Raw genomic sequence first — 26,595 nt, forward strand, 5'->3', positions numbered from 1 at the left:
GTGCTGTGAAGTTTGTTTCATCAGCTTGTAGGTTTCAACAGACAAGTACTTTGGACAGACTGAGAAACATTTCTTTAAATGCCATTATATGACTTACCTCCAGTTTACATGCAGACCAGTTGCTGAGGACCCAGCTGTAGCAGGGGGTCATTGGGCAAGTTTTGTGCTGGGTAAGCTCTGTGGGACATGGCCGGCCTTCTCCTTGGGATGGCATAAGGATAAATCGAGTCCGGCTCCTTTGACCTAAAATGAGAAGGACAATGTCAACTTTTCCGTTAGAGTTTGGCTAAAAAAGGAATTAAAGAACAGAATGTTGCCATATATACAAAGGTCTTCACTAAAACATGCTGAACTTTGTCATGTCCAGGTTTCAGTTATTTTGCTATTTTAATTTAGGTTTCCATGGAGATACAGGTTATCCAAGGTCTGCATATGCTTGTGGATCTGAAACTCTTGTCTTCTACTTCAGCCATCTTACATCCAAACTCTGTACTGTTGCCAAACAGACTGAGCCCGTAAACACTGGCAGAATGTTAATTCATTTCATAAATATTTCTCTATTAAGCTCTAGAATAACCAAAGCATCCTGCTATGTGCTAGGGGCTACAGTGATAAAACAGCCCGATGTACCTCCTGCCTTCACAAACCTTACATTCTAGGCTAGGATCACCAATATTAAGCAAAAAGAGAACAGTGTTTCTTATGTTAGGTTCTAAATCATCAAGTGAGCTAGAAAATTGCACATAATCCAAATTACCCTAGAAAATTTCCTAGGAAGATGCCAAGATTACCCTAGAAAATTCCCTAGTATGGTTCCAATACTGTCACTCCATTAATTCAACATGACCAGTTTTCCTAGAGTTTAGGGCCAAGTTCTCTTTTTCACTGAATATAAGATAAAGTTGTTATCTTGTGTGAAGAAGCTGTGATGGTTGTAAAACATTTTTTCAAATACCAGTATTCCATTTCCTAATGAGAAGAAATTGGTTAATAAGAATGGTTCAGGAAAGAGCAGGACTCTCATGTCATCTTATACCCACTGCTAGGCATCAGGTCATAAACTCACTAATAGGAATAATGGAGGGAATTTAAATGTTTCGTTTCTCTCTCCCACTCTTGTCTTTACTCATTTGCTACTGATGAACTATGGTATGCATAGAGTTTCCTTAATATTAGTTATCCGAGAATCCAATGCCCTTCCACTGTTGTTATAAAATTAACTATGTGATTGTATTTGTGATAAATGTGAAAGGAAAAACAGAAGGTTCTCTGAGAGCATGTTATAGGGATGCCACCCAGTCTGAGAAAGAATCAGAGCATATTTCCTTGAGCAGTTGAGCTTTAAACAGAAATCTGAAGGAGTAAGTCAGACATAATGTACAGAGAATGGCCCACTGACCCGCAGAAGGAAGAGCATGTGAATAGGTCATGAGATACAAAGGAGAAGGACAGGTTTCAGGGGCTGACAGAAGACCATTGTGGCTGGACAAAAAGAGAGCAAGGGACAGAATAGACTGAGGGAATACTGTTAAAGCTATTAAAAGTGAGAATCAAAGATTATACATTTATATTTTAAGAGAAATGGGAAGATAGCAATGACTTCACTTCTGCATAGAATTCACTTGAAAACCTTAGGTAAGCACAATTCTCAGATGTCCTCAAGTTCAGGGAGAAGAGGAACTAACACAGTCAGTGGGCTAGACCTCTTAGTGGTCACCAGAATATTATCATAGATATGGTGGGAAACCAACTCTCTTTAAGAAGATCTTTGAAGAAAGCGAGGACATTCTCATCACTAGATTCTAAATTCCTTGAGGCCTGAGAATCTGTCCCTAACATGAAATTCCCTATATATGAAGCACTAATTGATTATAGAGTAGAAGTGAGAAATATATTTAAGGGACTAGATCTGATAGACAGAGTGCCTGATGAACTATGGACGGAGGTTCGTGACACTGTACAGGAGACAGGGATCAAGACCAACCCATGGAAAAGAAATGCAAAAAAGCAACATGGCTGTCTGGGGAGGCCTTACAAATAGCTGTGAAAAGAAGAGAAGTGAAATGCAAAGGAGAAAAGGAAAGATATAAGCATCTGAATGCAAATTTCCAAAGAATAGCAAGGAGAGATAAGAAAGCCTTCCTCGGTGATCAGTGCAAAGAAATAGAGGAAAACAACAGAATGGGAAAGACTAGGGATCTCGTCAAGAAAATTAGAGATACCAAGGGAACATTTCATGCAAAGATGGGCTCGATAAAGGACAGAAATGGTATAGACCTAACAGAACCAGAACATATTAAGAAGAGGTGGTAAGAATACATAGAAGAACTGTACAAAAAAGGTCTTCAAGACCAAGATAATCATGATGGTGTGATCACTCACCTAGAGCCAGACATGCTGGAATGTGAAGTCAAGTGGGCCTTAGAAAGCATCACTACAAACAAAGTTCGTGGAGGTGATGGAATTCCAGTGGAGCTATTTCAAATCCTGAAAGACTATGCTGTGAAAGTGCTGCACTCAATATGCCAGCAAATTTGGAAAACTCAGCAGTGGCCACAGGACTGGAAAAGGTCAGTTTTCAATCCAATCCCAAAGAAAGGCAATGCCAAAGAATGCTCAAACTACCACACAATTGCACGCATCTCACAGGCTAGTAAAGTAATGCTCAAAATTCTCCAAGCCAGGCTTCAGCAATACGTGAACCGTGAACTTCCAGGTGTTCAACCTGGTTTTAGAAAAGGCAGAGGAACCAGAGATCAAATTGCCAACATCCACTGGATCATGGAAAAAGCAAGAGAGTTCCAGAAAAACATCTATTTCTTCTTTATTGACTATGCCAAAGCCTTTGACTGTGTGGATCATAATAAACTGTAAAACATTCTGAAAGAGGTGGGAAGACCAGACCACCTGACCTGCCTCTTGAGAAACCTATATGTAGGTCAGGAAGCAACAGTTAGAACTGGACATGGAATAACAGACTGATTCCAAATAGGAAAAGGAGTACGTCAAGGCTGTATATTGTCACCCTGCTTATTTAACTTCTATGCAGAGTACATCATGAGAAATGCTGGGCTGGAAGAAGCACAAGCTGGAATCAAGATTGCCGGGAAAAATATCAATAACCTCAGATATGCAGATGACACCACCCTTATGGCAGAAAGTGAGGAGGAACTAAAGAGCCTCTTTATGAAAGTGAAAGAGGAGAGTGAAAAAGTTGGCTTAAAGCTCATCATTCAGAAAACGAAGATCATGGCATCTGGTCCCATAACTTCATGGGAAATAGAGGGGGAAACAGTGAAAACAGTGTCAGACTTTATTTTGGGGGGGCTCCAAAATCACTGCAGATGGTGACTGCAGCCAGGAAATTAAAAGATGCTTACTCCTTGGAGGGAAAGTTATGACCAACCTAGACAGCATATTAAAAAGCAGAGACATTACTTTGCCAACAAAGGTTCATCTAGTCAAGGCTATGGTTTTTCCAGTGGTCATGTATGGATGTGAGAGTTGGACTGTGAAGAAAGCTGAGTGCCAAAGAATTGATGCTTTGGAGCTGTGGTGTTGGAGAAGACTCTTGAGAGTCCCTTGGACTGCAAGGGGATCCAACCAGTCCATTCTGAAGGAGATCAGCCCTGGGATTTCTTTGGAAGGAATGATGCCAGAGCTGAAACTCCAGTACTTTGGCCACCTCATGTGAAGAGTTGACTCATTGGAAAAGACTCTGATGCTGGGAGGGATTGGGGGCAGGAGGAGAAGGAGATGACAGAGGATGAGATGGCTGGATGGCATCACTGACTTGATGGACGTGAATCTGAGGGAACTCCGGGAGTTACTGATGGACAGGGAGGCCTGGCGTGCTGTGATTCATGAGGTTGCAAAAAATCGGACACAACTGAGCGACTGAACTGAACTGAATTGAATATTTGTTTAATTCATATTTTTGTAAACTGTCTCTGTGATATTATCTGGTGTGCAAACATGTGTGATGCTATTGCTAAGCAATTTTCTAAATACTTATATACTGACTCACTGAATAGTCATAACAATCCTAGAGAAAAATTCTATTATTGTCACATACTATCGATAAGGAAATTGCAGCACAGAGGTGTCACTTCTTTAAGGTCAAAAACATAGTAAGTTCCAGAACAGGATTCAAACTCAGGAAGTTTTGCTACAGAGGTGACTGTATTAGCCAAGATGTGAATGCAAGAGAACATCACATGAGGACCCAGACAAGACCGCAAGGAAAGGACTGATCTAGGTCTGTATGGGAAACAGAAAAGAAACTTGAGGTAGCAGTAAAGTTTGTGTCATCAGTAACTTAGGCTTTGTGAACAACAGAATCTACAAATTATGCATTCCTGGGCACAGAGCAGAGCATTTACATTTAGACCAATGTTCCCTCCCAACATCACTCAAACCAAATCATACTTGGTGGACATCACCTTATTCATGTGAAACATTGTCCCTGCTCATGGATACATTTGGCTCAATATTTCACATTAACTCTTACTTAAATACTCTTCAGTTTTATAACAATCTTTATGTTTATTCTCTTGAACTAAATATCTATTATTCTAACGTCATTATAATTGCATCCTGTTCTCTATCCATCTTTGTAAAACTAATGACAATGTGGTGTCACCTTTATCACAGCTAAAGAGATTCTATTTCATTAAAACCAAATAACTTCAAGCTTGTTCTTGAATTGATAGCATGCATCACTGCCATTCCTTTAGGACTATTTTATTTATTTCCATTAAAGTGACACATATTTTCTGCTGGACATAAATGTGGTGGGGGGAACCTAATAAAGTCAATAGAAAAAAAATAATGAAGTCCTGTAACCACTCACTGAAAGGACAGCCATATGATTTCTCTGCCTTTTGCTATCCAAACACAAAGATAAGTTCAAACAATGTCAACTATTACCAAGAAGCATATAATTCTATATTTTGAAGTATATTATCATTTTTTTTCTTTTTTATTATTGGAATATAATTGCTTGACAATGTTGTGTTAGTTTCTGCTGTACAACAAAGTGGATCAGCTATATGTATACATATATCCCATCCCTCCTGAGCCTCCCTCTCATCCCCTCTCCCCATCCCACCCATTCTAGGTCATCACAGAGCACAGAGCTGAGCTTCCTGTGCTCTACAGCAGCTTCTCACTGGCTGTCTATCTATGGTAGTGTATAGTCCTAATTAGTGTCAGTCCTCATTTCCCCATTGGTCTCACCCTTCCCTTCCTCATCATATCTACATGTCTGTTCTCTATGTCTGCATCTCTATTCCTGCATTGCTATTAAGTTCATCTGTACTGCTTTTATAGGATAAAGTAGTCACTCTGCTGCTGCTAAGTCACTTCAGTCATGTCCAACTGTGTGCGACCCCATAGATGGCAGCCCACCAGGCTCCCCCATCCCTGGGATTCTCCAGGCAAGAACACTGGAGTGGGTTGCCATTTCCTTCTCCAATGCATGAAAGTGAAAAGTCAAAGTGAAGTCACTCGGTTGTGTCCGACTCTTAGCGACCCCATGGACTGCAGCCCACCAGGCTCCTTGGTCCATGGGATTTTCCAGGCAAGAGTACTGGAGTGGGGTGCCATTGCCTTCTCCGATGTAGTCGCTCAGCTGTGTCCAACTCTTTGTGACCCTTTGGATTGTAGCCTGCCAGGCTCCTTTGTCCATAGGATTTTCCAGGCAAGAATATTGGAGTGGGTTGCCATTTTCCTCCTCCAGGGGCTCTTCCTGATCCAGGGATTGAACCTGTGTCTTCTTTATCTCCTGCATTGAAGGCAGATTCTTTACTCGCTGAGCCACTGGGGAAGCCCAACACAACCTGATAGGTAGGGTGGGAGGTGGGAAGGAGGCTCAAGAGGAAGGGGCCATATGTACACCTGTGGCTGATTCATGTTTATGTATGGTAGAAAACAACACAATATTGTAACTATAATTAAAAATAAATTAAAAAGATGTGATATATATATAATATATATATGTGTGGAATATTACTAGGCCACAAAAAGGAACAAATTGGGTTATTTGGAGTGACATGGATGGACCTAGAGTCTGTCATACAGAATGAAGTAAGTCAGAAAGAGAAAAACAAATATTTGATATTATGTTTAACTGGCTAATATTAACATTCAGTAAGAAAACTTTGTTTATAAATGCATCAGAGTATAAAAGGTACTTGCTGTACCTTAAGTTTCTGTGAGGTACTATCTTTTAATAAGTTTCTTTTTAAATCAGGAATCTTATAAACTAAATAATCAGAGAAAGTATCCCACAATTAGGCACTTTACCCACAATTCCTGAAGTTGCAAATATACTATCTAGCTACATGGAATACAAGGAGCCCTGCCATTTCCAATGGTCTCTGGAATTCTAAGCATCATATTGGATGGAATACTCAACCACGCACCTATCTCTCAGCACAATTATTCTAAAAGGGAACTTTAAGGACTGAATACTTAAGGAATTGTTTTGATGATAGTGATTTTCATGTGAGAGATAGTGGAGAATGTAGCCAAATGCAAGGTATTTAAAATTATGATCTGTTGTAGAATATGAGAAAGATCATTTTAAAACACCTGATGTATGATGCAAATAAACCTGGACTTGGCATCAAAATTCTCTATTTGGAAACAGTTCTCTCAAATTAACAGCTCGTAAATGATGTGACCGTATGAAAGTACTTTAACTTCTCTAAGCATAAAGTTCCTTTTCTGTAAAATCAAATTAAGTACACAGATAGTCCTCATTATATGAGTATAATTCACATTGGGGAAAATGCCACTTAAAATTAGGTTATTTCAAATAGGAATTACATTATTTTAAATAAATAATATCTAAATGGGACTTATTTTGGAACTAAAAATATGTGAGTTCATTTTATCTAATATCAACAACCACTATCATTATATAATATCAATTATATTTATTTTATCTAGTATCATTCAGTTCAGTTCAGTTCAGTCACTCAGTCATGTCAGATTCTTTGTGACCCCATGAATTGCAGCACGACAGGCCTCCCTGTCCATCACCAACTCCCGGAGTTCACTCAACTCACGTCCACCGAATCAGTGATGCCATCCAGCCATCTCATCCTTTGTTGTCCCCTTTTCCTCCTGCCCCCAATCCCTCCCAGCATCAGTCTTTTCCAATGAGTCAACTCTTAGCATGAGGTGGCCAAAGTACTGGAGTTTCAGCTTCAGCATCATTCCTTCCAAAGAACCCCAGGACTGATCTCCTTTAGGATTGATTGGTTGGATCTCCTTGCAGTCCAAGGGACTCTCAAGAGTCTTCTCCAACACCACAGTTCAAAAGCATCAATTCTTCAATGCTCAGCTTTCTTCACAGTCCAACTCTCGCACCCATACATGACGACTGGAAAAACCATAGCCTTGACTAGATGGACCTTTGGTGGCAAAGTAATGTCTCTGCTTTTGAATATGCTATCTAGGTTGGTCATAACTTTCCTTCCAAGGAGTACAGTTCAGTTCAGTTCAGTTCAGTCACTCAGTCATGTCCGACTCTTTGCGACCCCATGAATCGCAGCACACCAGGCCTCCCTGTCCATCACCAACTCCTGGAGTTCACTCAGATTCACGTCCATCGAGTCACTGATGCCATCCAGCCATCTCATCCTCTGTCATCTCCTTCTCCTCCTACCCCCAATCCCTCCCAGCATCAGAGTCTTTTCCAATGAGTCAACTCTTCACATGAGGTGGCCAAAGTACTGGAGTTTCAGTTTTAGCATCATTCCTTCCAAAGAAATCCCAGGGCTGATCTCCTTCAGAATGGACTGGTTGGATCTCCTTGCAGTCCAAGGGACTCTCAAGAGTCTTCTCCAACACCACAGTTCCAAAGCATCAATTCTTCGGTGCTCAGCCTTCTTCACAGTCCAACTCTCACATCCATACATGACCACTGGAAAAACCATAGCCTTGACTAGACGTACCTTTGTTGGCAAAGTAATGTCTCTGCTTTTGAATATATTATCTAGGTTGGTCATAACTTTCCTTCCAAGGAGTAAGCGTCTTTTAATTTCATGCCTGCAATTACCATCTGAAGTGATTTTGGAGCCCCCCAAAAATAAAGTCTGACACTGTTTTCACTGTTTCCCCATCTATTTCCCATGAAGTGATGGGACCAGATGCCATGATCTTCATTTTCTGAATGTTGAGCTTTAAGCCAACTTTTTCACTCTCCACTTTCACTTTCATGAAGAGGCTTTTTAGTTCCTCTTCACTTTCTGCCATATGGGTGGTGTCATCTGCATATCTGGGGTTATTGATATTTCTCCTGGCAATCTTGATTTGAGCTTGTGCTTCTTCCAGCCCAGCGTTTCTCATGATGTACTCTGCATAGAAGTTAAATAAGCAGGGTGACAATATACAGCCTTGACGTACTCCTTTTCCTATTTGGAACCAGTCTGTTGTTCCATGTCCAGTTCTAACTATTGCTTCCTGACCTGCATATAGGTTTCTCAAGAGGCAAGTCAGGTGGTCTGGTCTTCCCACCTCTTTCAGAATTTTCCACAGTTTATTGTGATCCACACAGTCAAAGGCTTTTACATGAAGATAATTACAACTATGTAGTTATTAACAGAAAGAATAAATATTGATATTTCTTACATAATTTTATGATGACCCTATGAAAGGTTTATTGTTGTCACGTCTGGGTTTCATAGTTTGGTCATAGAACCTTTTTATTTTAGTTACTTTTCATCAATTTTCTCAAGAGCTCCCTTTAATCTTTGGTGTACAGACTACCTGATTTTGTGCCCCTTTCTTATGGGTACACATTCCACTTGCAGCTAGACATGTACCAGCAAATACCCTGATGCAGTGGCAGAGCACATGTGTTACTCCAGAAGGCTCATTGACTGGGGGATGGCTTTACAAGTGGTCAGTTCATCAGTGGGTATTTTGATAGTATGAGGAGTTCTGCTTCCTATAGATCTTACAATTATGCTGATTCAGGTGAAGACTAAAGAGATGATGAGGACTCCTTGGACTAACTTCATGTTGGTTATATGAATTAAAATACACCATATAGAAACTACAGCATATCTGAAATATAGCAGGTGCTGGCTAAGTCTTAATATTTTTAAACATTTATTTTGACAACTACTATTTTATATCAGTTCCTTGACGGGGCCCTGGAACAAGCCTGTAATGGGAATATAAAGTATGATACTCATGTTCTACTGGGCTTTATAACATGAAGTGCACACAACTATGAAGTCCATAATGATTCAGCCTGGTCCCACCAAAACCGCTACACCCTGGCCTGCACTCCTCTGGCCTCAGTGTTAAAGAGAAGGTTTCTGCCATCTACATCCGCATGCAGCCAATCTGAGGAGGAGAGAAATTTCTTGGACACTTTCCAGACAACTCTTGTTTGGATTTCTGAATCTATCTGAAACCTGAATTCAATAGTTGGTATAGACAATATGTTTAATGGATAATACCAATGAGATATAGAAACTGATGCTCTTATTCATCTACACTTCAGGCTATAAAAGAGAGAAAAGCATTGGTTTTAAAATATGTTGCCAATTTAATAAAGACCTTAGATTACAGTAGGTTAAGTTTGCTTACAATTCTCTCTAAAGCTTTTCCTCTCCTCCCTTGAGGAATATTGAAAACTCATTATAAGCAACAGTGATACTAGGCCTACTATTAAATTAGCAATAATTTCTGGCAATTAAGGAAAAAGGATTGCCTGATGAGACTTCCCGAAAAAAAAAAAAAAAGATAATGAGGCATGCTAGTGTGACACATGCATGCACATGCACACATGTATACACGGAACCCTAAGAGAGGCCAATTCTACTGCCTACACACAAGTTTAAAGGATATTGGGCCAGATCACACTCCCATTGAACTCAGCAGTAGTCAGGCTTTGCTCTGAGGCTCCACTGACAAAGGGAAGGTGTGGGAAACTTTAAGTAGTAAAAGAACTCCTCAAAACTGGTTACATATTTGTCAATGCATACATTCATAAAAAGAGTCAAATGCAGTGGTTCTCTGTTCTGACCATACTTTCAGGTCCAGGTAGCCAACCACCAACACTGTTACAGTGGAGGCTCTAAACAATGAAGCCCCTGACTATACTGACAGATACTGATGGAATTAGCTGAAAATCATGGTTTTCATAGCTCTGGACAATTTGAATAAGACCCAAGCAAACAATGCAAATATGTTTGTATAGGAAACTGGAAAGGAAACAAGAATAATAGAGCAATGAAGAACATACTTATTTAACCTTAAACATATCATTAAATAAAATGTCTAAGCAATTCATATGAATATACTTATATACTCCAATGTTCCACAGACATAAAAAATACGAAAACACCAGCATGTGATGCCACTTTGCGCTTAAAGAATGTGATTTGAAAATTATTATTACGGGTTTGCTTTCCACCTAGGAATTGTTTGTTTTAATATGAGTTAAATTTTCAAGGCAGGTGCACAGTCACTGGCAGGGAATTGTCCTCCTGAGCTGACATCTATAGGGGCTGGCTCCCCTACACCACAAAGGATGATGTTCAGTGTCACTGACCTTAAGGTGATGATAGTCCTTCTTGGTGGTTCAGTCACTAAGTCATGTCTGACTGTGATGATGGTCCTTCCTGATATGCACTCAAAAATTAGGTTACTGAATAAAAGGTGTCTGCCTTTAAGTATTTTTTCTTATGAATTTATTCCTAAGATTTTGGCACCTAATATTTTGGCTACCTAATATTAATATCAAGGCTGTATATTGTCACCCTGGTTATTTAACTTATATGCAGAATACATCATGTGAAATGCTGGGCTGGATGAAGCTCAAGCTGGAATCAAGATTGCTGGGAGAAATATCAGTAATCTCAGATATGCAGATGACACCATCCTTACGGAAGAATGTGAAGAGGAACTAAGGTGCCTCCTGAAGAGGGAGAAAGAAGAGAGTGAAAAAGCTTGCTTAAAACTCAACATTCAAAACACTAAGATCATGGCATCCAGTCCCATCATTTCATAGCAAATAGATGGGGAAACAATGGAAATAGTGAGAGACTATTTTGGGGGGCTCCAAAATCACTACAGAATGTGACTGAAGCCATGATGTTAAAAGATACTTGTTCCTTGGAAGAAAAGCTGTGACAAACCTAGACAGCATATTCAAAAGCAGAGACATCACTTTGCTGACAAAGGTCTATATAGTCAAAGTTATGGTTTTTCCATAGTCGTGTATGGATATAAGGGTTGGACCATAAACAAGGCTGAGTGCCAAAGAATTGATGCTTTCAAACTTTGGTGATGGAGAGGACTCTTGAGAATCCCTTGGACAGGAAAGAGATCAAACCAGTCAATCCTAAAAGAAATCAGTTCTGAACATTCATTGGAAGCACTGATGGTGAAGCTCCAATGCAGATGGTGACTGCAGCCATGAAATTAAAAGATGCTTACTCCTTGGAAGGAAAGTTATGACCAACCTAGATAGCATATTTAAAAGCAGAGACATTACTTTGCCAACGAAGGTCCGTCTAGTCAAGGCTATGGTTTTTCCAGTGGTCATGTATGGATGTGAGAGTTGGACTGTGAAGAAGGCTGAGCTCCGAAGAATTGATGCTTTTGAACTGTGGTGTTGGAGAAGACTCTTGAGAGTCCCTTGGACTGCAAGGAGATCTAACCAGTCCATTCTGAAGGAGATCAGCCCTGGGATTTCTTTGGAAGGAATGATGCTAAAGCTGAAACTCCAGTACTTTGGCCACCTTATGTGAAGAGTTGTCTCATTGGAAAAGACTATGGTGCTGGGAGGGATTGGGGACAAGAGGAGAAGGGGACGACAGAGGATGAGATGGCTGGATGGCATCACTGACTCGATGGACGTGAGTCTCAGTGAACTCCAGGAGTTGGTGATGGACAGGGAGGCCTGGCGTGCTGTGATTCATGGGGTCGCAAAGAGTCTGACACGACTGAGTGACTGATCTGATCTGATCTGATCTGATGTGAAGAGCCAACTCATTGGACAAGACCCTGATGCCAGGAAAGATTGAGGGGGCAGGAAGAGAAGGGGGTGACAGAAGATGGGATCATCAACTCAATGGACATAAATTTGAGCAAACTTCGAGAGACAGTGAAGGACAGGGAAGCCTGGCATACTGCAGTCCATCGGGTCTCAAAAAATCAGACATAACTGAGCAACTGAACAACAACAACCTAATATTAATCAGTAGAAAATACTAGCAGATGACAAAATACATGAAAAAGAAACAAAGGGATACTATAAAAACCTTGTTAATGGCCGGTCATGCCAATCTATTTACCAATTTTAATCACATATGTTTCTGTGGTTAAGGCAATTTATTGTATAATTCCACTGGTCATTATAAAATTATTCCTCATTATGGAGGAAGGGCCTAAATTAATTGAGTGAATACAGTGTCCTAGGATATAGAGATGATGTAGCATATTCTTGCTTAGTTCTTTTCCCTTCCTTCTTCTGATTTTTTTGCCTCCCTTCACCTGAAAGCCCCCACTCTCCCCATGCCCCTGGAATCTATCACTTCAACAAGAATCCCAGTCTCATATTTCATATGTGGTAAACTGAAGCCCAGAGAAGTTAAATAATTAGCTAAGTCACATAGCAAGAAGGATGGTAACAAAAATAGGTCTAATTCCAAAATGATCTGTTTTCCAACAAATTTTATCTGGTCCAAGTCAGGTATGATACCTGTTCAAGGCCACTTGAACAAGTTTGAGAAGTACACTTAGGTCTGCCCTCTGCAATAAATGTGTCACCTATATTTATGTGTGTCATTTTTCCTTTAGAAAAAAAATGGTAATTAAAATTATGTCACTAGTACTTTCCCTGTGACAACTCATTCACTTTTGGGTATTTGTCAGAGTAAATTTCCAAAAGCATCAGGAAGTCAGGTTGTATATAAAATGCTCAGTTAATTTCATGCAGTTCTTTATGCTGGACATCTGTTTTTTACTACTTTTCACAAACATCACTAAGGAATTTTTATCCAAATTTATTTTTAAGTGCCAAGTTTAAGTATACATCCTGCATTGACATGGATTTGGGATCAAGGTTATTTTCCAATGTAACAGGGTGGAGAAAAATTATTGTCTTGAGCTGCTAGCTAAAGATAGATCTTCAGCATATGTTTAACATCACGAGAGACAGAAGATGCAGTAATATTCCTGCATTCAGAGCCACAGTCCCTGAAAGTTAAAGTCACTCAGTAATGTCCAACTTTTTGCGACCCCATACAGTCCATGGAATTCTCCAGGCCAGAATACTGGAATGGGTAGCCTTTCCCTTCTCCAGGGGATCTTCCCAACCCAGGGATCGAACCCAGGTCTCTTGCATTGCAGGCAGATTCTTTACCACCAGAGCCACAAGGGAAGCCCAAGAATACTGGAGTCGGTAGCTTATCCCTTCTCCAGCAGATCTTCCTGACTCAGAAACCGAACCAGGGTCTCCTGCATTGCAGGTGGACTCTTTACCAACTGAGCTATCAGGGAAGCCCCAAGTTTCCCCTATAGAGGGACTCCTTAACTTGTCTAAAAATTGCTTCAGGCACCCAGACATCTTTCATCCTAAAGAACACTCAGGTTAGGCAAGCAAAGATTCCATAAGTTATTCAGAGTAAAAGAGACCAGTCCCAGCCATGACCGTGTATTTGGGAGTGAGGTTAGTGGAGCAAGGAAGTAACAAGATTACATTTTAGAGGGTAAGATACACCATGGTATCATAGAAAAGAGGTGGGTCTGTTAAGGCAGAAGATTAGGCATTTTTGCCTTTGCTTGGAAATAGAGCTCCAGATTTTTCCATGATAGTGAGTATGCATTCTATCTGTTGGAACATAGTAAAAGAAAGAGAGTTCTAGAAAAAAACATGTACTTCTTCTTTATTGATTATTCCAATACGTTTAACTGTGTGGATCACAACAAACTGTGGAAAATTCTGAAGGAGATGGGAATACAAGACCACCTGACCTGCCGCCTGAGAAATCTGTATGCAGGTCAAGAAGCAACAGTTAAGAACTGGACATGGAACAACAGACTGGCTCCAAATAGGAAAAGGAGTATGTCAAGGCTGCGTATTGTCATCCTGCTTATTTAACTTCTATGCAGAGTACATCATGAGAAATGCTGGGCTGGAGGAAGCACAAGCTGGAATCAAGATTTCTGGGAGAAATATCAATAACCTCAGATATGCAGATGACACCGCTCTTATGGCAGAAAGTGAAGAAGAACTAAAGAGCCTCTTGATGAAAGTGAAAGAGAAGAGTGAAAATGTTGGCTTAAAGCTCAACATTCAGAAAACTAAGATCATAGCATCTGGTTCCATCATTTCATGGCAAATAGATGGCGAAACAGTGGAAATAGTAACAATTTATTTTCTTGGACTCCAAAATCACTGAAGATGCTAACTGAAGCTATGAAATTAAAAGATGCTTGCTCCTTAGAATAAAAGTGAAGACAATCCTAGACAGCATATTAAAAAGCAGAGACATTACATTGCCAAAAAAGGTCTGTCCAGTCAAAGCTATGGTTTTTCCAGTAGTCATGTATGGATGTGAGAGTTGGACCATAAAGAAAGCTGAGCACCGAATAATTGATGCTTTGGACTGTGATGTTGGAGAAGATTCTTGAGAGTCCCTTGCACTGCAAGAAGATCCAACCACTCAATCCTAAATCAGTCCTGAATATTTATTGGAAGGACTGATGCTGAAGCTGAAACTCCAATAACTTTGGCCACCTGATGCGAAGAACTGACTCATTTGAAAAGATCCTGATGCTGGGAAAGATTGAAAGCAGGAGGAGAAGGGGATGACAGATGATGAAATGGTTGGATGGCATCACTGACTCAATGGACATGAGTTTGAGCAAGCTCCAGGAATTGGTAATGGACAGGGAAGCCTGGCGTGCTGCAATCCATGGGGCTGCAAAGAGTTGGACATGACTGAGCGACTGAACTGATTCTAGTTGCTTATTTTCAGTTCCATTCCCAACAATCACATTTCAAACCCAATGTATCAAAACTTAACAGATCACTGTAAATATACAGCAGAAATACCCACAATGAGGCTCTCCCCATGGGATGCAATACGAGAAGGACACAGAAAGTGATTCTGGCAATCATAAAGCTCTCTGTCCATCAGATTCACACTATCCCTATCTAGAAGGTTGGTTCCCCACAGCTATATTCCAATTAGATGGGCTAGATAATATACAACATTGTCAATTAGGAAACAAGTATACATTTAGGAGGCTTACAATTCAGAGAGTCTTAAAACCCTCACCGCCCTTTGTGTTTCAGCCTGTGATCCACTTCTTCTGCTTGTTCTTAAATACACCTATAAATTGTGAGAATTTTAATAAAATAACCTAGTACCCAACCCAGGGCCATGTGCATAACGTGAACACTTACATATACAGTGTCAGATGTGAAGGGGCACAATGGAGAAAATGGGGCTTAGGAGACACCTGAACTTGGGTTCAAATCTTTCCTCTGCAACTGACAAGCTGTGTGACCTTGAGCAGGTTAATTGCCTGTCACCTTACCTTTACAATTATGCCTATAATTTCATAATACTTTCATAAAGAGTTATTCTAATACTCCTGGCACCAATAACTGCCTTTAACCAATAGATATTAAAGAGTAATTATTCTAATATTCATCATTTTACAGATAAAAAGTTCAAGTGAAGTCTACAAATGGTGGCTCAAGAGTCTTAACTTGCCTTTGGAAAAGCCACCTTGAAAACTAGATATTCTTGTCTAGTCTTTATTTTTTTTTTCCATTCTACAATTTAGCCTCTTGTTCCTTGTCATAGGAACTAATTATTTGATATAGTAAATAAGTTTGAGCTGTTACAGCTATTGGACTGCATATGATCAGGCATACTACAGTGATCATAATTTATTCTGACACTAACAATGAAGGTTACTGGCTTGCCTTTTAAAGTCTTTAAAAAAAAGAAAAATGAAAAAGCTGGAATCACAAACTTGTGATTCTCTGCAGTTAATATAAAATTATTTTTTCATTATGGGTTAGAGTTGACAGGATAATCATATGCCATCTGGGACACACAAGCGGCAGGCTGGGTTACACAGTGTAGAAAAATACTATAAACTCATGTGCACTGAATTAAAATATGAAAGAGGAACAAATCATAAGGGGTTAATAACCCTTTTGGAATGTTATCAGTTAAATAATAATTATGAATAATTCATGATATGCTAAATTTAGGGAGTTCAGCATAAAACTGAACTGGTGAAAATTCATCAAAGAACATGACTAATCCAAAATTTAAGCTCTTCTATTACACGCTTTGATCTTTGAAATCTATCTAAAAGGATCCCTTAGTGGAAACCTAGAATTGGTCTCTCTTTAACATGAAATAAATTAGATTCAAGCTATTCTGACCTTGACATCTTTAACACAATTAGAAGGTATATGCCAAGCATAGGGTGCACATTAAAGAGATAATCCAGACTTTCGGAAATAAAGAAAGAGCTCATTTCAAAATTTCATCTTAGATCAAGGTAGTTCTTTGGTTCAGATGGCAAAGTGTGGCTCTGGGGAAGCTTCTGGAACACCCAGCTCACCAGGATTTTTCTGACAACCCAGTGACTTCCTAAAAGGAGACAATTGTGTGCATTTTGCTTTTGATAAAGAAGTCAACAGAGAGCAGCAGGTGCTGAAGGCAGACTCCCAAGCAACTTGTTTGCATACTTGAATGTAACTAAATAAACTGTCTCCTCTTGTGGTCCCTGCCCCGCTGCCATCACTAGTTGGAAAAAGATAGCGGCTCATCTGAAAGACAGCTGCGGGCACACCGTTTTAGAAGAGACAAGGCACAGATGTGTTTCAATGATAGCTTCCAACCTTTTCAGCGCCAGGAGTTTAGTTTCTTTTAAGAAACAAGTTCATCTGTGCCACATGTTGTGGCTTTTGACTATTCACTGTTTGTTGCTTTTAGCTTGTGCTGCATGGGGATTAAGGCATGGTTTAAATACAGAGTTCTCCAGCTGCCAGGGATTACTGATCAGGGAAGAGCAGTGCTGGAAGACTAGACCTGGAAGGCTGGAATGGGAGGTAGCCTGAGGGCTGGTGGGTTGGAATGGAATAGAATAGACGGGAATAGAATAGATAAAAGGAATAGAACCTGAAGACTGTCTCAGCATGGTTCTGGTGGTAACTGCCTATGCCTAAAAATTCAAGGGCTATGTGTCCTATTCTTTGTCCTTTTCATTTTATTTCTTAAAGACTGCTGCTGCTGCTGCTGCTAAGTCCCTTCAGTCGTGTCCAACTCTGTGCGACCCCATAGATGGCAGCCCCCCAGGCTCCCTCGTCCCTGGGATTCTCCAGGCAAGAACACTGGAGTGGGTTGCCATTTCCTTCTCCACTCTTAAAGACTGGGCACAAATAAATCAGAAAAATAGTCCTTGTTATACTGAAGTCTGGAGGTCCTGATATAGAGCCTTGGATGCAACAGGTATGCAAAAAAGGCTTGTTTAGAGATTAAACCCTGAAAAGCCTAGTGAAGAAAACAGCAATGACATGAACAGCATCACTTCATCATTGAATTCCGACAGAAATACCTCCTTCGTGGCCTCTCTTCTTTCATCCCTCACTTCCCTGCAAATACTTGTTATTCTCCATCTCATGACTTTTTTAACATGGCGCTTATTGATGTGTGTTACCTTTGTGTATGTTTACTTATTTATTTGTCATCTGCCTGTCTTTCTTATCATTGCCATCTAGTCCTCTACTAAAATGTTAGTTTTATGAAGTCAGGGGACTTTGTTTCCCTGGGATCTTAGCCTTTCTATACACAGTGTGTTTTTAGCTCTTGGGAGAATGCCTGGCTTTGGGGAAACTTCCAATGAGTAGTTGTGAAATATGTGAGCAAACTTCTCTACAGCTCTGCCTTCAAGAACAGAAGTGAGAATAGGAGCATCTCCATATAATTTCTTTTCCACAGTATCTCTTTTGACAATGAAAGTATATACCAGTTGGTGTCAGGATAATAGGTGTAAACTTTATAAATTTTGATTGAATAAATAAAGAAAATGGAGTACATATACATTTAGATTCCTGGAGGGTTTGCCAAATATCAGGATTATGGAATATTTTTAAAAGACACTATTGCATCTTAATTTAGGAGATCAAGGTCAAGAAAGGATTCCCAAGAAGTTATCCTAGCAGACCCTTAGAAGCTAGCTAGAAATGATTTGTAACTAGCGCTATATTTATGTGCAGTAGAAGCTATCACATGACTTCCAAATGCTTTGTGCAATTCATTCTGTGCCTTCGTTCACGCAGTGACTTTCCTTAGGAACTTTTGAGTGTTTATTATTCTAAAGATTACAAAAGATGAATTTAAGTTCAAACTCTAATTGCCTAGAAATCTCCAATAGTGGGATTCAGACTTGGAAAGGACTTTTCCTTGTTTGTTTTTGTTTTTCTACTAGACTAACAAGGTCTGATGAGTCCACAGCACCAACAGAACTCCTTAAAAAAATCAAAGTAATATTTTATGGTACTAAACTTACAATTTGGGGTCCTATTTTCAAAGGTTGTTTATCAGCATAACGTGAAGATCTGTCATGTTTCACTGACTTTGTACAGTGGCAGAATTAAGATTTGGGGACAAGAATAATAATAAATGGATCTGTCTCCTTGCATTGAACACATTCTGGACTAATGATACCTAAGACTTATGATGTCAATTAGAGAGAGAGGAAAATAACCACTAGCAGGGTTTGACTTCCTTTGGGCTTGTGATCCAGTCTGCAAGCTCTTCCCCTTCCAGCTTTCCCCCTATGGTCCAGAACCACTTCTGTGTACTCAATGACACAGTCATGTCCACTCTTTGTGACTCCATGGACTGTAGCCCTCCAGGTTCCTCTGTCCATGGGATTCTCTAGTCAAGAATCCTGCGGCAGGGGGGAGGTTTGCCATGCCTGTCTCAAGGGGATCTTCCTGACCCAGGGATTAAGCCCACGTCCCCTGTGTCTCCTGCACTGGAAGGTGGATTCTTTACCACTGTACCACCTGGGAGGCCACAGAACCACGTGGGCAATGACAAATGTTAGCTGAGATTCCCCTGATATGCCATGTAGCGTGTTTGATGGGAACTAGAGGGATTCACCCATGAAGAACTCCAAAAAGATCACTGATTCCTTAGACAGATATGAAAATTGATTCAATTTATACATATTAAAGTAGTAGCGAGTGATAGTGGGATAACAGTGAGATATTCCATGGGAGGCAAAGTGTAAGGAAGCAGACACTCAAGATTATGACTGAAATATACTACATTGCAGCAGAGAGATCCAACATGATAAAGAAGGGTGGTGGGAATAGACAGACAGGCACTGTGAGATCCTACAGGTCCTGTGGTCTGTGCTCACCATACAGGACTTCATCCTTTCTCTGCTTTTTAATGCTACTCTTTACCACTGTGAGAGTCACACCTCCTGGCAGAGGGCCATGAGCATAAGACTACAGGGCTTCTGGCTGTGGGATAATCAGGGTGGATCACTCTGGACAGGATAGCAACCATTCGTCACATCGCTAATGCAAATAATTAGTGATCTGTCAGTGCTTTCATTTCCACATAGTATTACCTACTTGCTTGTTGTCTGTTGTCCCTCAACTAGATTGTAGGTATCAGGGGATCATGGGAATAAGGAAACTGTCTTTTTTCCCCTCACTGCTTTATGTCCAACTCATTGTACTATGAATGGCACATTAGTATTTATTTAATGGATAAATGACTCAAGTCAGTAGAAAAACCATTATTCAGATTTGCATTTTCAAAACATTGCTTAGCTTGTGATTTTAATGTATGGACTTTAAGTGGGGTGAAGGATGAGATGTGAGAGTAGATGATGAGAGAAAGTGAGTCAGTGGGATAATCTTTATAAAATCGGAGGGAGTCTCTGATAAAAGTCTTTCCTACTGGTGGGTAGGAGGGTGGAGATGAACATTAACACACAATAAACACCGATGCTGTGTCAGATACTGTGCTCTATGGCTACATATACTTCATTGTATTTAATTCTCAAATCCTAAACAAAGCCTCTAATGTGCATGAATTCCATTTTAGAGAAGAAGAAGCTGAGACTCAGAAAGAGTAAGTCGTTTGCCTAAAAAGCTACAATTCAAACCTGGATTTACCCAACCTTAAAGTGGATGCCTAATTGGGAACTACACCATGCTGCCAATCAGAATAATTGAGAAAATAATTTAGGTCACTCACCAAAATCTTGGTCGTGAGATTTACCACTTGGTTTCCTGATGTGCTTCTGCAGGCTCTCAGATGTGCACGAAATGGCATGCTGTTATCACTGGACATTGTGAGCCTCATATTTTCATTTCGAGTGATGCTCTTTGAGGAAGTAAATTTCAATTTCCTTAGCTACGTTTTCCTAATACATATCCTGAGTACTGCTGTCCGCTGTGTTCTTTCCAGGCTCTGAGAGCTGAGTTCACAGAGGAGACCCTCTTCCATGCTGTATCCTGCCTCAGTCCCTCAGACAATCCCAACTAAGGCAGAGAAGTATTAACAGTCCCAGCGTATTCACTTGTGAGTAGCTTAGAGATGAGCCCATATCACAGTGGCAGTGGTCCAATCACAGAGCTTCTAAAAAATCCCTTCCAACTGTCTTTGTCTGGTGATCAGATCCAGGGTTTTTAGCCCCATCTCCCTACCAGATTCCATGATTCCTGCAACATGCAGTTCTTCTTTCTCCTCCTCTACTTTGTGATTACCTATATAGCAGGATTTTCCCTAGGTCCCTACTCCAAATTTCTGTCATTTACCTTAGATAAACTGTAACTCTTTTTTGGGACCAGAATCCTATCCTAAACCTCAGCTCTGTGCTTTTCTGGTACACTCTCCTTATTCTCTTTACATGCACATGTCTTGGTCCCTGGCTCAAGTGCCATCCATGTTGCCATTTACCTAGCTCCCGAGCACCAGCTGCCTTCTGCATTCCCTGCCATTGTGCATTACTTACCTGGGAACTTTGGTATTAATTGCTGTTTGTTCAGCAAAGGTTTATCCTCCCTTTCCTCCACAGGAACTGTTTCCTCCATAATACTGTTGCTAAGAAGTGATTGGTCATCAAGAAACTACATTTCCTGCTCTGCTATCTTGCACTGAACTGGAGAAATGGGACCAAATTTTATTCAGTAGAGTAAAGATAGTAGAGATGTATATAACTTCCACCCTGGTCCATAAAAACCTCCACAGGACCAGCGTGATATCATCTTCCAGAAAAATTTGATTATGTTTAAGTGGTAGGGGCTCCATCAACCTGTGTTCTTGATGGACTCTGTGAAGCAGACACTATGCCTCCCTTTATGTGAGTGAAAAATTAGTCTCTAACCCATGATACTAGGGGCTTCCTTGGTAGCTCAGCTGGTAAAGAATCCGCCTGCAATGCAGGAGACACTGGTTCAATTTCTGGGTCATGAAGATTCCCTGGAGAAGGGATATGCTACCTATACCAGTTCTGGGCTTCCTGGTGGCTCAGATGGTAAAAAATCCGCCTGCAATGTGGGAGACCTGGGTTCGATTCCTGGGTTGGGAAGATCTCCTGGAGGAGAACATAGCAACCCACTCTAGTATTCTTGCCTGGAGAATTCCCACGGACAGAGGAGCCTGGTGGGCTACAGTCCATAGGGTCACAGAGTTGGACATGACTGAGCGACTAAGCACAGCACAATATGATACAAAGTCACTGTTATTAGGGGTTTACCTGATATAGGAGCCAGTTTGACTTATAGAACACACACTTCTTCCAAAAACCATGGAGGTCAACATTTTTTGAGTTTGTTGAACTTAGGACCTTCAGAATAAACACCATCTCACAGGGCCAGTGCCCCCTCTGGTGTCTGCCACTGTTACCAGGCCAGTTCTTCACCCTCTGCCTTGTACTACTCAGCCATAAAAAAGAACAAAATAATGCCATATGCAGCAACACGGATACAATTTGAGATTATCATACTAAGGGAAGTAAATGAGAAAGAGGAAGACAAATACTATATGATATCACTTATACATGGAGTCCAAAATATAACACAAATGAACTTAGAGATCAGATTCATGGTTTCCAAGGGGGAGGGAGTTTGGGAAGGAAGGAGTGGGAGTTTGGGATTAGCAGAGATAAACTATTATATATGGAGTGGATAAACAACAGTGTACTACTGTATAGCACAGGGAGCTATATTCAATATCCCATGATAAGCCATAATGGAAAAGAATATTAAGAAAAAAAGAATGTCCATATGTGTATAACTGAGTCATCTTGCAGAGATTGACACAACACTGTAAGTGAAGTATACTTCAAGAAATAAAATACAATAAAACAAAAGGACTGTTAAGAAGTCAGGCTCCCTTTCTCTGCTCCCCTGGGTCAGCCTCAAGTGGCCAACATGCCTTATGCTCATTTATCAAGCTATGGCATACAAAGAGGTACTTAAAAACTGAATTGTTTCATGGAAACCAACACAGGAAAGCCACATACCTCCGAGGCCACAAGTCTGTGAGCACTCTGTCCAAGCTGTCCATCCTGAGAGCTGACAGTTGACCACACACTCCACCAGGCAGTGAAGGTTTGTCCTCTGTGGCTTCTCCAAGTTACGCTGCAGATGGGAAGGAAATATGATTGTACTGGAGAATTCATCGCAACATCAAATCAAATCACTATCCTTTTGTGGGATAATAATCTCTATTCTGTGAGAATAATTTTGCTATGTTTTTGTGAGAAAAATAGCCTGGCTTATAGAAACTGATGGCAAGTCTGAAAAAATGATGATCCTTACTTCATGACATAGAAACTTGTCAGTCCAAATTTCTTTTGATAAAACCTTCAACTTTAGAATAGACCCACATTTAAGGGACCAGGAAAGCAGGCAATTACGTTACACAGAGATCTGTCCTGTCACTCAGCCAGCAAGGAACCAGAGGGATGCCTCAGTGCTAAATTCAGGCATCTTGCCCTCTGGATAGACCAATAGTATATAGAATAGTATATAGAGAGCTCACACTAACAGCAACCTAGGCTAAACAGTAAGTAGAAGAATAAAACTGAAATCAACAACCCATCTAAAGTTCATACAAAAGACCGATTAGCTAAAAACATAAACATGATCTTAATCAAGGGAAAAGTTGACGATACGGTTTCTTTTCCTCTTGTCCTCTCTTAAACCCACATCTAGGCAAAATCACACATTTTCTAATGGCCAGTGTAAAAGAGGTCTTATTGAAAGAGTAAATCATCCAAGGGACACAGAAAGAATACCAAAATATTCAGTTTTAGGAATTGTACATTGTGTGATTGAGGAAAATGCTAACATTCAATATATGTTACATATTAGCAATGTCTATTCTGAGCTAAAATTATTGATTACAGCATGATTACTTACTATATGGGCAAACTAGAAATGAACTAGAAATGACATCATAAGATCTTTGATCCATTTGAGATATGTGGATATCCTGCTTAGGTTAATAATTTGGGACTTTAAATATTTGTTGAACATGTATTTAGAAAGAAGAGAAACTAATTTTTCTATTAATGAATAGTTTATACTGCTTTTATATCAAAAGGAAAGATTTACTATGTACACTAAATGTAAATTTTTTACTTGAGTTGTTGTAGGTTGGTGATTTATTTTTCTTGAAGCAGACAACAGTCTTGAGAGGGAGATGAAACAAAATGTTAAATCATGACACTTGTTAGAGAGAACTCTGTATGAACCAGTCTCAGAATTTCATTAAAGGCACATCTGATTTCACATGGTCTAGTTTCAGGGTTTCTGCTGGTCCATGGTGATACTGCTGGTTGAAAGCGATGTTATGGTAATACTTAATAAGGTTAACTCAGGATCAGTGAGGAGGTTTTGTTCTGATAATTTTAATTTTCACTTGTGGACTCTACTTATCTAAGGAGAATGAGACAACTTTTATTTTGTCAGTTTGCTAAAGACATTCCCGTGAAACCTGAGTTCACTGACCCCACACATTTCCAATTATTCCAAAGATTGTTTTAGTGATTCTTATAATGTGATAGCGTATGGTCATCTTTGTTTCTAAACTGCCATCATAGGGCATTTCACTTATATGTTGGGGAGGAAATGTCAGCTTTTGGGGAAGAGATTTGATTATAGCTTTTGTCCAAATTCCACATATTTTGTGATGGGGAAAAATATAAAATTAGAAAGATTCAAAACCCACCAACTCTACCCAACTTGGTAGAGAGACATTTAGCTTATTTTAAGATGAAAAATGCACTGTGTTTATTACCTAGCAAACATTTGCTAAGAAAATTAGCAGAGTATTCTAATAGCAAGTATCACTATGCATCTTACATGCAAGGGACAGTGTTTCCTACTTAGGCAAATTGAATCATCTGCCCAATACTAAAAATCAATTTTAGAGTCAATGATGTCAATTGTTAGTTGGCAAGCAAGTACATCTAAATAAGTTCTTAGAAATAATGAAGAACTATATTTTTAATGAACCCATTTCTCCAATGCAAAATGACGTTTCCTGTCATTTTAACTAAGTTCAAACTCATGAGTTGTAACTGTATAATACTAGTAACTCTTACTCTAATTGAACCTAAGCTGTGATGAGAAGAAACTGGGAGGGTCATTTATAGTAAGCATTGTGAAGGTTGCAGACCAAGATACACATATTTACCTGCTCACATTCGTCCATGGCAACAGGCTTGCCATCACTGCGCACACAGCTCAGAAGGCGGGTCCTGATGCCTTGCCCACAGGTTGCATTTTCACTCAGCTGGCATGTGCTCCACTCTACGGGCATAGGGTCACCACACTCAGTTTCAAAGTTATGACCATGTGAGCAAAAGACAACAAAGCTTTGATTCTCTGCATCAGTGGAGAATAGTGCACACAGAATCCTAAAACCATTTCTATGTGGCTTAAAAAAGCATTATGCAATTCTTTAATTACAAAACAATCAATCAATCAGATCACCAAATAGAAGTGAATTTGCTTTCTTGAGGTCAGAAGCCAAATAGTTTATAGAAATCATCTCATAGGTGGCCGAGGTAGGAAAAGGAAAAAACCTAAGCACAAATGACCACCAGTTTGGAATCATCTAATTGCTGGATGTAATTGAGAAAGAAAAAACATACAGAAATGATGCTAGTCTGTGATATCAACTTGAAGATATTTTCAAAAAATAAATATAATTATCTAAATCATTGGGTATATTTGGTACAGTGGAGCCAAGAAAGGTACCCCCAAAGGGAAAGAAGTCATGACTAAAAGGGCCATTTTGAAAACTCTCACTTTAATAAAATTATTCTCTCATGAGAGAAGGTTTTGTAGATTTGGCTAACTGTATTACAAACTCAACAGCGAGAGTTAGAATAAATCATCCCATAACTAATTCTTTAAAAAATTTTATTTTGGTGTGGGTAGAAAAAGAGATCCTCAATCATATACAGTGAGAACCTCTCTAAGAAGATTTTTCATATTTGGTAGATGATCTAAAAGTTAATAGGAAGAGCAAGTCCATGTAGAGCAAAATCAGCATTTTAAAGACATGCTTTTTCAGTAGAGCAAATTTTATTTTATTTTTGGAAAATTAGTATGAAAACTAATGATCTAAAGGATCTTTAATGAAGGAAAAAGGACAAATACAACAGGTCAACTCTCACCTATAAAGACAGTCTCACAGAATTTACTAGAGGTTTTCTACATGAGAAATCTCAGTAGTGCCACTGTGACCTCAGTGGAAAATTTGTTTCAGAAAAAGGCAACTGTTTTGCCCCTTCAGGCAGCTGGCCATTTGGTTATCAGTACTGAAGTCAATGCTGAAACTTAACCTGATTCCACATGTCATGGCATTCTGGGTATCATTGCTGCATGGAACAGATCAACATAGTTATACAGTCCTTTAGTTTCAGACACTGAACACAGTGGTATTCCACGTCTGAATAAGGAGGTCTCTAAAATATCCCTGTCCAGTCAGGCCTGCCATTTATCCTTGGTGAGCCCCGTAGAGCAAGTACATCACAAGCTTTAGTTTCTTGAAATAACAAAAGCCATGAGAGAGCTGCATTCTAGGACAGCATGATTCCATGGTTTGTGGTTTACAGCCATACCTGTTAGATTGTACTGGAACTGGAAGCAATTTTCATTGAGAAGGCAGGGCCGCACCTGTGAGTCTTCAGCACACGTCCTCGAGCTCAAGGAAGGCCTCAGCAGGTGACGGGTTCTTCTCTGCATTGTGTGCGGATCACACGACTATGAAAATCAAAGAGCAGGCAGAGTTAGAAAGAACTTATGTTTGTTGATAAATTGAATGTGCTGATCTGTATACATGGAGGCACATGTACAACACCTACAGGGAAGAGACTATTGCATAGAGTATGAAACAGAATATTTAGAAAATAAAATCATTATGGGATTCAATGTAAGTAGTTTCTGGTTTTTCTACCTGACAACTCTTTCTTGTTCTACATTATGATGAATAATTAGGCACGTGGGGACCATTTTCATCCACTAAACACACTCTGTACTCTCAA

The 26,595-nt window shown here is 39.8% G+C and overlaps 1 protein-coding gene across 1 annotated transcript in view; it reads right to left on the bottom strand.

Moving 5' to 3' along the window:
* Positions 1 to 26,595, bottom strand: part of THSD7B (thrombospondin type 1 domain containing 7B) — a 929,494-nt gene that overhangs the window by 29,646 nt on the left and 873,253 nt on the right. The window contains exons 17-20 of the mRNA XM_061439032.1: positions 26,173 to 26,314; positions 24,738 to 24,853; positions 22,558 to 22,675; positions 98 to 243 (exon numbers count right to left, since the gene is read on the bottom strand). Coding sequence (XP_061295016.1) covers positions 98 to 243; positions 22,558 to 22,675; positions 24,738 to 24,853; positions 26,173 to 26,314 — 522 coding nt within the window. The remainder of the gene's footprint in view (positions 1 to 97; positions 244 to 22,557; positions 22,676 to 24,737; positions 24,854 to 26,172; positions 26,315 to 26,595) is intronic.

This window comes from Bos javanicus, chromosome 2 (genome assembly GCF_032452875.1).
Source record: "Bos javanicus breed banteng chromosome 2, ARS-OSU_banteng_1.0, whole genome shotgun sequence".
Lineage (NCBI taxonomy): Eukaryota > Metazoa > Chordata > Mammalia > Artiodactyla > Bovidae > Bos > Bos javanicus.